General features: G+C 41.6%; 1 protein-coding gene across 1 annotated transcript in view; it reads left to right on the top strand.

Annotated features, from left to right (window-relative positions):
* Nucleotides 1-12,748, top strand: part of LOC115117050 (collagen alpha-1(XI) chain-like) — a 175,203-nt gene extending 162,455 nt beyond the window's left edge. Inside the window, exons 58-60 of the mRNA XM_065017354.1 lie at nucleotides 1,740-1,808; nucleotides 4,672-4,905; nucleotides 10,061-12,748. Coding sequence (XP_064873426.1) covers nucleotides 1,740-1,808; nucleotides 4,672-4,905; nucleotides 10,061-10,207 — 450 coding nt within the window. The 3' untranslated portion in view covers nucleotides 10,208-12,748. The remainder of the gene's footprint in view (nucleotides 1-1,739; nucleotides 1,809-4,671; nucleotides 4,906-10,060) is intronic.
* Nucleotides 12,749-13,307: the final 559 nt, after the last annotated feature.

The following is a 13,307-nucleotide window of genomic DNA, read 5'->3' as shown; positions in this document are numbered from 1 at the left end:
TAGAGGGATCAGTTCTAGGGTATCAGTGGTCTCCTCCAGTAGAGGGGATACGTTCTAGGGTATCAGTGGTCTCCTCCAGTAGAGGGGATACGTTCTAGGGTATCAGTTATCTCCTCCAGTAGAGGGATCAGTTCTAGGGTATCAGTGGTCTCCTCCAGTAGAGGGATCAGTTCTAGGGTATCAGTTCTCTCCTCCAGTAGAGGGATCAGTTCTAGGGTATCAGTGGTCTCCTCCAGTAGAGGGATCAGTTCTAGGGTGTCAGTGGTCTCCTCCAGTAGAGGGGATCAGTTCTGGGTATCAGTTATCTCCTCCAGTAGAGGGGATCAGTTCTAGGGTATCAGATCTCTCCTCCAGTAGAGGGATCAGTTCTAGGGTATCAGTGGTCTCCTCCAGTAGAGGGATCAGTTCTAGGGTATCAGTGGTCTCCTCCAGTAGAGGGGATCAGTTCTGGGTATCAGTTATCTCCTCCAGTAGAGGGGATCAGTTCTAGGGTATCAGATCTCTCCTCCAGTAGAGGGATCAGTTCTAGGGTATCAGTGGTCTCCTCCAGTAGAGGGGATCAGTTATAGGGTATCAGTGGTCTCCTCCAGTAGAGGGGATCAGTTATAGGGTATCATTGGCCTCCTCCAGTAGAGGGATCAGTTCTAGGGTACCAGTGGTCTCCTCCAGTAGAGGGGATCAGTTCTAGGGTATCAGTGCTCTCCTCCAGTAGAGGGGATCAGTTCTAGGGTATCAGTGGTCTCCTCCAGTGGGGGGGGGGGATCAGTTGTAGGGTATCAGTGGTCTCCTCCAGTAGAGGGGATCAGTTGTAGGGTATCAGTGGTCTCCTCCAGTAGAGGGGATCAGTTATAGGGTATCAGTGGTCTCCTCCAGAGGGATCCCCTGCTGCTTGCTCTACTCATGTTAGGAGAGCTGGAAGTGCCTTTCAAGACAGCAGGGTGTGTTTAATGTATGCTGTCTCCCAGCGCTAATTGATCTCCAGCTGAACATTAATTTACACATTAAGGCATTGATGACAAGCCCTGTATAAACCCTGTATCAGACTGATCTAGCTCATTCCTGGGGTATAATAATATTCAGAATATCACACTGGAGTATCACTGGCCATGTATCTGATACTTATTGGTAGTTATAATGCAGCTGAATCGAATTTAAATGAAGAAAACAAGAGAGGCTATGCAACAAAATCGTATCTAGTTTTAAATGAAAACCACAAAACAAAGCCACTTGTCCTTACCGACAGTATACAGCAGAAGCTTAAATAAACACCATAAAAAGCATAGTCACTTCTATTTTGGTATAGAGCAGAACACTTAGCTGAAGGGAAAGGGGGCATTTTTAAGCTGGTCCTTTGGCGGCTAACAGATGCATCCTAAATGGCACCCTATTCCTTTTATAGGGCACTCCTTTTGACTAGGGCCCATTTAGAATGCATACAACATATCTTAATGAATCACTGTGTACTCATGAATATTTGATCAGTAATTAGCTGCCAGCCAGTGTTTACACAAAATGCGATAATGGCTTGCTAAGGTATTTTACACTCTCCCGGGCTGTTCAGTGTCACACAATACTACTACAGGTCTCTCAGACACCACAGATGGACCAAGGGAGGGAGGGTTTAGAAGAACGAGGGATAACGTTGTTATTTCTTTCAGGAGGCTGTTCTTACTGTTTTTCTTTCTTTAACCATGTTTTGTCCTCCTCCTCTTCCCCCGTTTTGCTCCATCCATACCCAGACTAGGCTCACCTCCTGGGTAAAGGAGATCCCTGGCTCCTGGTTCAGTGAATTCAAACGTGGTAAACTGGTAAGCCCCCCTAACGCCCCCCTTCCTCCCGTCCCCTTCCCTTTTTCCTGAACAGCTCATCTCATATTTTACAGAGCAAAATGGCAAAATGGCCCAAAGACTCCCCAGGCTCTTGGTATAGTCGCTACAAGCGAGGTTCCCTGGTAAGTGGCACACCCGCAGGTCTCTGGAGGCCCAGCTAGGGTGACTCCTGGCTGGGTCTCTATGGGCCTGAGGGCCCTGCATGGTTCTAGGTTCTGGTTCTGGTTCGGGTCAGTACTGGTTCTGCATGGTTCCTGTACTGGTTGGCACTGGTCTTTGACTGGCACTCTGGCTTGTGTTTGTGGCGACACACAGCTCTGCATGGTTCAGCACGATCAAGGTCAGCTCAGCACAACTCCAGTAAGACATACTGCAGTAGGTGAGTCTCTTCCTTCCAGAATAGAGGGAGACTTCGTTGATGGAACAGACAGACTGACAGACATACTTTACCATGGCAACTAGTAGTTGAAGAAGTTAAAGGCAATTTTCCATTGAAGAAAAACTATATAAATTCAATACAAAAAGGTAAGTGTAGTACAAAAAGTCGTAGAATTGAGTAAATCAGTGTGTTGGTACTGAATGTTGCCATGGGAAAGTATGAGTGTAAATGCATCCACTCAACCTGCCTCTCTCTGAAGTTGGAGAGCATCACCTAGAAGTGACTGAGTGCCTCTCATGGTTAGAAACACATTTCTATTTACAACAACTACTCCTATTGCCCTCAGCATTTCCAGTTGACTCATAGATACTCATACTGTATAGATACCTATTCATAAATCATGTGAAGCTAGTCACAGGAGAGTGATTAGGCACCATTTTGTTCCTGCTACACTCATTCCACACATTCACCTACCCATTCAATCACAAGAGGATTACAACACTGATACAATGTGAACAGTCAAAAGTCAGGCACTCAGTCACATTCCCAGGGGCTTCTGGGTACACCCACTTTTGACTTGCGGCTGCGATGAAGAGGTAATGTTTCCATGGCGATGTAGGGCTGTTTCTACACACTGGTTCTGCAGGGCAGAGCGGGGAGGAGGGATGAGGGAGGGGGAGGAACAGACAGGAGCAGGGGAGGATCTACCTAGCCTTTCTGAGTACCTGGACACTCAGAGGGGTGAGGGTTACTACTCCCTTTAAGAGCCACTGATTCACAGACAGACACTGTTACTTGGACACAATGGATATAGTTATCATCCTCTATGAGCCCAAATTCCTATCTGATGATGGTGTGGCCACCTTGTGGGTTCCTGAAAATACAGCACAACAGATTTGATTGACTTCCCTTTAATAGTCATCTGTGATGTCCATTATTGTCCAGGTTGAGTCATACATGTATGTGTGTGTCTGTGTGTTTGTCTGTGTGTGCATGAGAGAGAGAGAGAATGTATCTATACACACACATTAGTGGCTCTCTGCTGTGACTGCATGGCATGGGCGTTGCATGCGCTTGGCTCTTGGTCTCAGTCAGTCCTGTTTGTCTGAAAGAAGAAGAGAACCCTGTGGAACGGATGGTGGAACGCTGTTGGTTGGTATGGAAACGGATCTCCAGCGTAAAATAGCATCACACCAAAGACTGATGTTCCCAAATGGACGGGTCATCCGGAACGATTTGTAATCATTAGATCCAAGATACATTAGTATAATAGAACACATGTTGGTTTAGAATTCCACTTAAACATGGCGAATTAGGCTAATTCTAAATTGCAGAAACCGATTAAACCAAACTATTATTATTTTTCATTTATACAATTACGTTTTACATTTACTAATGAGCTCCTTTCAAAACAATACATTTCCATCATTTTCTTAATTGAAGCTTAAGTGTTCAATTACGGTTAGCTCCTCGATTGAGAGATTTCATCACTTGTTCATTGCTAGTAGACTGCTATTCCTACAGAACCATTGAAGTCTTTCAGCAGAGAATAAGCCAGTCAGTATCTAAGGCCCCAGAGCCTGTAGATTAGAGCTCCTGTAGTAACTCCTGTCTGCCTTACTGTTTCTCAGACACAAGCTTACTCATAGAGCCCCAGACAGACAGACCCCATAATACAGCAAACCTCTCCATCTTTCCCAAAGCTGGTTGATGACAGCCTAGATATTTCACTCTAAAGGACCTAGCCGGAACACCTCTGGTATATCCCCCCTCCTGATTTGTCGTCTGAGGAATCGGAATTCTATCCTACTCACGTAGCGCCGCCATGAATTATGGGTAATGAAGCTTAGCATACCCTCTGGAGACGAGCCGGCCGCCGTTGATCTCCTTACCCACAACCCCCCTCTCTCCCTGGTGCTGCAGTGACTGATGGGACAAACCCTTGTCGCGGCGCACTCCGTGCACCGATTGACATTCTATAATTCTGTCAAAGCAGCCGCAGCGCCGGAAAGAGAGGTGAGGAATGCTGACATGTTTGAGTGACGGTGTGTCATTGCTCTGAGTCCGCCATGCTGCTGCATACACCTACAGTCTGTTGTCTGCGAAACACTCCATCTAAAGTCATATGAAATCATATCCCCACAACGACACTACTCGGTGTCAGAATTAGAAGCGAGAAACCTTCCCAAGACACCTCACAGTACACGAAAATGGTGTGATGTGTAGATTTGAGTGTTCTTGGTAGAGAACAAACAATAAAACAATGTGTCTGAAATGGCACCCTATTCTTTAAATAGGTTACTACTTTTCGCAAAAGCGCTGCTCAAAAGTAGTGCACTATTTAGGGAATAGGGTGCCATTTCAGATGTACCCAAATATGTATAGTATGTATGTATAGTGTCTGTATTAGTCCACAGTGTCTGTTCCTGCCTTGACCCTATATCTCCTTTCCTCTCTGTCTAGCTCTCGTACGTGGACGCTGAGGGCAACCCCATTGGTGTGGTCCAGATGACCTTCCTGCGTCTGCTGAGCGCGGCCGCCCGCCAAAACCTCACCTACAACTGCTACCAGTCAGTGGCCTGGCACAACCAGGATGGGGACTCATACGACAAGGCCATCCGCTTCCTGGGCTCCAACGACGAGGAGATGTCCTACGATAACAACCCCTACATCAGAGCCGTGGTGGACGGCTGTGCGGTGAGTGGATGGAAGGGTTGGGAAGTGTGTGTGTGTGTGTAAGGGCATAGGTGTGAGTAAGGGGATTTGACGGTCATGTGTATAACAGCATTTGTATGTGGTGCGGGGAGTGAGTTGTGTGGAGTGGGGGGAGTGAGTTGTGTGTGTGTGTGGGGTGGGGTGGGGGGAATGAATGATGTGTTTGTGTGGGGTGGGGGAGTGAATTGTGTGTCTGTGTGGGGTGGGGGGAGAGTATGTCTGTGTGGGGTGGGGGAATAGTATGTCTGTGTAGAGTGAGTTGTGTGTCTGTGTGGGGGGGGGAGTGAATTGTGTGTCTGTCTGGGGTGGGGGAGTGAATTGTATGTCTGTGTGGGGTGGGGGGAGTGAGTTGTGTGTATGTGTGGAGTGAGTTGTGTGTCTGTGTGGGGTGGGGGGAATTAATTATGTGTTTGTGTGGGGTGGGGGAGTGAATTGTGTGTCTTTGTTTTGGTATTTGATATTTTATTAGGATCCCCATTAGCTGTTGCAAAAGCAGCAGCTACTCTTCCTGGGGTCCAATACAAAACATGAAACATGACATAATACAGAACATTAATAGACAACAGCTCAAGGGCAGAACTACATTAAAAACAAACCAAAAATGACTGAAGGCGCATGTAGCCTACATATCAATACAGACACACAAACTATCTAGGTCAAATAGGGGAGAAGCATTGTGCCGTGAGGTGTTGCTTAATCTGTTTTTTGAAACCAGGTTTGCTGTTTATTTGAGCAATATGAGATTCCATGCAATAATGGCTATATATCAAACTGTACACTTTCTTGAATTTGTCCTGGATTGTGAAAAGACTGTGAAAAGACCCCTGGCGGAATGTCTGGTGGGGTAAGTGTGTGTCAGAGCTGTGTGTAAGTTGACTATGCAAACAATTTGGGATTTTAAACACATTAATGTTTCTTGTAAAAATAAGTGATGCAGTCAGTCTCTCCTCAACTCTTAGCCAAGAGACACTGGCATGCATACAGTAGTATTTATATCAGCCCTCTGATTACAATGAAGAGCAAGACGTGCCACTCTGTTCTGGGCCAGCTGCAGATTAACTAGGTCTTTCCTTGCAGCACTCAACCACACGACAGGACAGTAGTCAAGATAAGACAAAGCTGGAGCCTGCTTGCTTTTTGGAGTGTGGTGTCAAAAAAGCAGAGCATCTCTTTATTACGGACAGACCTCCCCCCATCTTTACAACCATTGAATCTATAGGTTTTGACCATGACAGTTTACAATCTAAGGTAACGCCAAGTAATTTAGTCTCCTCAACTTGTTCATTACCAGATTCAGCCTAGGAATAGACCTTAGGGAATGATTTGTACCAAATACAATGCTTTTAGTTTTAGAGATGTTCAGGACCAGTTTATTACTAGCTACCCATTTCAAAACAAACAGCAACTCTTTGTTAAGGGTCTCAGTGATTTCATTAGCTGTAGTTGCTGATGCGTATATGGTTGAATCATCAGCATACATGGACACACATGATTTGTTTAATGCCAGTGACAGGTCATTGTTAAAAATAGAAAAGAGATGAGGTCCTAGAGAGCTGCCCTGCGGTACACCACACTATCCATGTTTGACATTAGAGAAGCTTCCATTAAAGAAAACCCTTTGAGTTCTGTTAGATATCTCTGAATCCATAATATGGGAGACATTGATAAGCCATAACACATATGTTTTTTCAACAACAGGTTATGGTTTGTAAAATAAGAATTTGTTCTTGACTGACTTGCCTAGTTAAATAAAGGTTAAATAAAAAATACAAAATAAAATGGTGAATAATATCAAAGGCTGCACTAAAATTTAAGAGGCTCCTCTGTCCTCCACTCATTACCTGTATTAATGGCACCTGTTTGAACTTGTTATCAGTATAAAAGACACCTGTCCACAACCTCAAACAGTCACACTCCAAACTCCACTATGGCCAAGACCAAAGAGCTGTCAAAGGACACCAGAAACAAAATTGTAGACCTTCACCAGGCTGGGAAGACTGAATCTGCAATAGGTAAGCAGCTTGGTTTGAAGAAATCAACTGCGGGAGCAAATATTAGGAAATGGAAGACATACAAGACCACTGATAATCTCCCTCGATCTGGGGCTCTACGCAAGTTATCACCCCGTGGGGTCAAAATGATCACATATATGATCACATATATATATATATTGTTTGCAAATTGATGTGTTACATATTAATTCCAAAATAATATGCAAAACAGGCAAGCCCCCGCCTCCAAAAAATGACCTGAATGACAGGTCACCACTGCAAGAAGCAATTTCATAAATTCATCAAGTGCAATGTCTGGATGCTCCTTATTAATCATATCATATCAACCATTTTTAGCATCATCCACAAAAGAGTCACAACAACATATTTTGTATGATCTCTTATACACTATTTTAGGCCAAGCTTTTGGAACTTTGGCTTTCCTGGATATAACCACTATTGTGATCACTGCATCCAATGGGTAGATACATGTGATCTATACATGTGGATGATCTTGTTCCTGTAGTGTTTGTAAATTAATAACCTGAACCAGAGCTTCCTTTTGAGTGGACAGCTTGATGAAAACCAGTCAATATTCAGATCCCCAAGAAAGTAAACCTCTCTGCTTACACATACACTATCAAGCATTTCACACATATTATTTAGATACTGACTATTAGCACTTGGTAGCCTATAGCAACACCCAAAAAGAAAAGGCTTTAGATGTGCCATGTGAACCTGCAACCACAACACTTCAATAACACTTGACATAAGATCTTCTCTAAGCATTACAGGGATATAGCTCTGAATATATACAGCAACACCTCCCCATCAGCATTTCTGTCTCTTCTATAGATGTTATATCCTTGTATTGCTACTGCTGTATCATCAACTGAATTGTCTAAGTGAGTCTCATAAATGGCTAGTACTGTATATGAATGTTATCTGATGTTAGCAAGTTATTGATTTCATGAACCTTGTTTCTAAGGCTACATATATTAATATGGGCTATTTTCAGCCCTTCCCTGGGTAGCTTATCAGAGATATACATAATATGGAAAAGAGCAAACAAAGCAAAATAAAAAATATACATTCAGCAGTCCATAAACAATGTGTGTGTATGTGTGCTGGGGGGTTGAAGCTACGGACCCATAGGCTTGGCTCTCTTATCCCTTCCAGGCTTCTGGGATGGAGGGTGGACAATGAGCCTGTCATAGCGGATGTAAGAAATGTCCCCACGCGCTCTGCCAGCTTTCATGGCTGGGATCAGTTCTTTCCTCTTCTGGTGCACAGCTTCAGGATAGTCCTTGTTCAGGAAGATATACGTTCCTCTCAAGTTATTGGCTCTTTCCAGAACAGCTACCTTGTCCTTGAACCTCAGGAACTTGACCACTTTCGGCCTGGACCTGTCACCTGGGCCAGTGGTGGGTTATCCAGTCCTATGGGCGCACTTCACCTCTGGTCCATCTTCAATTTCTCAGAGATAATTTCCCTCACTTTGTCCTCAGACTCTGTCCAGGTCTCATGTTTAGATTCTGCAATTCCGTCAACAACCAAGCTATTCCACCTTCATTGTCCCTCGAGAGTTATCCATCATTGTTATCCTGGATTCCCACACAGAACTGATGTCCTTAACAGATTGCTGTCATCTTGCCGTTCTCCTGTTTCAACTCATCGAGCTGACCCTGGGAGATCTGCAAGCAGTTCTTCAGGTCCTGGACCTCTCTGGTCAGGTCGTCCATTCTTTTATTAGTTGAAGCCACCAGTATTTTGACAAAACACTTGAAGCTATGTTCTTGTTGTAACAACTGCTAGAACTATTTTTGTTAGTTGAAAATATCATTCACGTGTGATAGAGAGACACCACTGTCCTCAATGGTACACATGCCGGCTTTGGACTTTGTCATGGTAGCTAGCAACGTAGGTTATTGTTAGAATTATTATGAGGAAATTAATAACTAATATCCCATTTCAAATAGAACTGTAACTAAGTAAACTTATACTCTGTTTTATTATATCTAATTGACAATATGAGTTCATAAGAAGGGATTGTGTGACACGGACAAGGAGTAATTAAAGTTAATGAACACCATTCCAACTAGGAAGAAATAAATGGTTTGTGGATTAAGTAAACAGATAAGGTAGTTAACCTATGGTTGAACTGACGAAACTGAGCTCTGGGGTGTTTTAGATAAGGAAGTGAGTGCATTCCTAGGTTCTCTGTTAATTAGAACTGTCAGCTAAGTGGTGAGGGGTCAAAAAGTTAATTCAGTTGTGTTGTGTGTATGTGCTAGGGGGGGTCAGAATGAACTCAGAATGAACCTTTAAAGTTCCCTTTGACCCGGTCTGGAGGAGGAGATTCATTTTAGGAGCAAGGAAATGACGTCATGTTATTGTATATAAACTGTTGCTCGTGGGAACGTGGCAGCGCGCTCCGAGAATAAATTCTGTTACCTATTATTGAAATGGCTGGTCTCCGTCTATTTTATGCAAACAAGAATCTTACAAATTCTCATAAAATAGATTAAGGGTTTTCAATTAATAAAAACACATTGGCATAATTAAATTACACTAACAGTTATGCTGTTACTCCTCGTAGTTTCAGACAGGGCAGGTCACAGGGAAGATTTAAAACAACAAATAGCAGGGATCTAGACAGCCACAAACCCGGGACAATCCGGAGTCCCAGCCACAATGGCTAACCGCATCACGGGCTGCATTCAAGCACTCAAGAAACCCTGCTAGTTTGATAGGCAGCTAGCTGGCAGCTAGGCAAGCTGCTACGCCAAACAGGTCCTCAGAACTGGCCTTGGTCGGCAGGATCACTGGACAGAGCGTAACAGACCCAGCAACTGATGCCAACTGCGTCGCGGGATCCAACATAAAAAGTTAGCTAGCTACTAAGAAACTTTCCAATACACTTTTAAAACAACAAACTTCACAAAACAACGAACCGAGCTCTCCCTCGTTCTGCGTTTAATAAATGAATTGTGTGTCTGTGTGGGGGGAGTGAATTGTATGTCTGTGTGGGGTGGGGGGAATGAATTTAAGATTTGATGCAAAAAATAAACCCTACTGTATACTGTATATAGAGGTCGAAGTACAGTAGCACCTACTCACTCTGTCTATCCCTCTCTGTTTTTCAGTTGAAAAAGGGCTATGAAAAGACAGTACTGGAGATCAACACACCAAAGGTGGAACAGGTGCCTTTTGTTGACATCATGTTCAATGATTTCGGCGGGGCTACGCAGAAGTTTGGATTCGAAGTGGGTCCTGTCTGTTTCATCGGCTAAGACTGTTTACTGAACAAAATGGAGAAAATAAAAAGCATATTTATTTTCTCAGAAACAAAACACATGAATAGGACAATTTGTATTTGTGTAAAACATTCTGTGTCCAAAAGCAATAAGTATGAATAAAATACACAAAAATCAAGATGAGAATACTACAATAAATTTCTAGAGGATTCGATAAGAATAATAAAAAAAAGAGCAACCTTGTAACCTCAGTGTGCCTTCTCCATCACATGCAAGTTTTGAAACTGAATAAGTCAGATACTACCGACCCCTATCTTCACCCATGACCCCTATCACCGTTCCCAAACCTCCACCCACTCCCAGCGCACTTGATGTAAATCCAGTCTGGTTGTCGAACTCACCGGAGGCAAACTTTTACCTGCTACTCCACTGGTTTCAGAAGGTTGCCATGGACTCCATCCCATGTGGCAGTTTTCTTCTTCGTTTTTTTTATTGGTTTTTGTTGTTGTTGTTTCTTTGTCTCCCTCTCATTTCCCACTTTGAATATTTTATGAATTAGTTCATTCGTTTGCTCCTTCATTCATTTCGGAAGCTTTGTTTTGTGCATAATTGTCTCCCCATTCTTCTGAATGGAACTTATATATATAAATATATATAAATATTTTTTGTATGTTTGTAAGTACTTTCTGTATATTTTTCCTGGTAATGTTTATTGTTTCTGGCTTCAAAACATGCATGTGACCTTTTAAGACGTGAGGTAAAAGATGATGGTCATTGGAATACATCAAATTCGCAGATACTAAAGTAAGGAATTGGACATGTAAATTGGAGAATAGATGAGGAGTGCTTGTCTTGTTGCTGGGTGTGAAGAACACCTTATTGTAATTTAAGAACCGAATGAAAATAAAAAATGGAAATATTACTCTGCGCTAGTCTGTGAGAGTTGATTAGCATAACAGAAAATGTACCAAGATAAAAATGACAAACATTCCTCCTCTTCTTGTGTCCTCTATTTTGGGTGCATTTTGAGATTTTATTAACTTAATAAACAACTTTGATATTTTTTTCCTTCAATACTTCCATATTTCTACTCTGAAACTATATATGCAGCAGGAGATGTCACTTTTCAAGGAAACACAAGAAATCAATACTTAGGTGCTGTTCTTTCTCCTGTGGTGCTATGATATTTTCAAGTTTGTTGTTATTTTGAAAGTACAGTAAGCTGATGGTGGTGATGTTAACTCATCACCATGACTACCCTGTCTGTCTGTCCCTTACCCTGACCCTCTTAGCCATCACCTCTGACACAACATCTTCGCTACATTCTTATTTATGTCCATGGGGTGTTTTAATGCATGCCAGTTTGCTTCATATTCATTCAGAGATCCATGCAGTATTTTATTTTATGTATTTCTCTGCTTCCAAGGCCCACTTAGTAAAGACTAACAGCATCTGATCATACTGCAACTTACTTGGAATGTGCTAATAGAAATAGGATTGTACTCAGTTGCCGAATGTGGTGCTAATTTATCAAATTTTATTAGATGTCTTTAAAAAAGAAAGAAGATGGTAGAAGCGATGCTGCAATGCTTGCATATCATGGTTCCAAGACATGGTGCATTTTGTGAATGGATCTCAAGATTGGTGTTCTGTGCAATGGATAATCTTTTTCACTTCGTCAAGCTTTTTCCTGCTTTATTTTTAGGGGTTGGGGGTGAAGGTGACTGGTTTGGAATGGGTACGGAGTGTCTCCCCCTTTGAGTATTCCAAAGCACATGGCCAAGGAACAGTTTGGAGTTTTGGTACCTGAAACCATTAACTTTCTTACCAAAGGCTTTTTTTTTTATATAGCTTTATGTTCCCAGAGGGCCAAGAATAAGTATTTTGAAATCCACTATTTGAAAATGTGGTAGAATTGTCTAATGATGATTAAAATCAGATGTGTCATGTACAAGTCAAAAATATATTTTCAAACATATATTCAAAAGAAATATTTTTTTTTTAAATTAAAAATTTAGATTTTTTTTAAGTGAACGATATTTAATAGTCCATCAGATTAGCCCGCTTAAAGGTAGAAAAGCCAGATGCAAAGCTTGTTTTTGTATTGTTGTTTGGGGTCTTCTGATTTAACTGTTGTTTTACTTTCTTAATTAAGCCCTAGTTATACCCTTGTACAAACTATGCACTCTGCCTGCTTTTAACCACTACAGCATCTGCCACAGAAAGTCTTACTGTCCTGCATAAGTAGCTTGTTTTTTATGTTTTTTGTTTTTACCTTCTAGATATGTGACTTGAACCATTTACGTTAAGATACACTTATTGATCATCCGTTTTTAATGTTCATTTTGATGAAGCACTCCAAATTTAACATGTTTGCTTTCAATAAAAGGACAAAACATTTTTGTCAATTTTCAGAACCAGCAGTAATGCTGCCAATAATGTTTTTTGTTTTTGTTTTTTGAATTGTTTCACGTTTGTCTGTTCGTTAGTTTTTATGGTCTTGTCAAACCTGTGTAAGAGAGGATAGAAGATATATTGGTTTTTATGTTTTATGTCAATAAATTGAAGTTTACTGTGGCCACCCACTCTTGTATGTCTTTTGAAGCATTAAAACCTATCTGTATGCATGAAATTGTAAAGTTTTTTTCTCTTGTTTTATACTTTACAATGACATGATCTCCAACCCACTTTTTATTATTAAAATAGGTAGAATGCTAAATTTCATATGCTAAAATTGAAAACGGTCATGTCCATAATTGTGAAGTGGAGAGAGAATGGTGATGTTGTAACTCTCTACCCACAGCCAATGTTCATTTGTAGTATATTTATTGTATTATTTAAAAATAAATGTAAATTGACACCATAGTGTTACTGGAAGGCGCCCTCTTTATCTCAGAAACAGAGAATGAATTATCATGCAATGTTTTTTAGTCACAATTTGCAATTTTTATAAATGAAATATTACTGCAACTCACCTAAACACTGGTATTATGTCAGTCTACCTTGATCCACAAATCCACCATCAGTGAGATGTGGACAAAAATATGTTTTATTCATTTTTCTCACTCTTTTACAGACTGTTGGAAGACTATCATCACCTCTCTACATACAAATAGTAAGTTAAATGTTTCATTTT

Source organism: Oncorhynchus nerka, linkage group LG4 (genome assembly GCF_034236695.1).
Source record: "Oncorhynchus nerka isolate Pitt River linkage group LG4, Oner_Uvic_2.0, whole genome shotgun sequence".
Classification (NCBI taxonomy): Eukaryota; Metazoa; Chordata; class Actinopteri; order Salmoniformes; family Salmonidae; genus Oncorhynchus; species Oncorhynchus nerka.
This window is presented reverse-complemented; position numbering and strand designations above follow the sequence as displayed.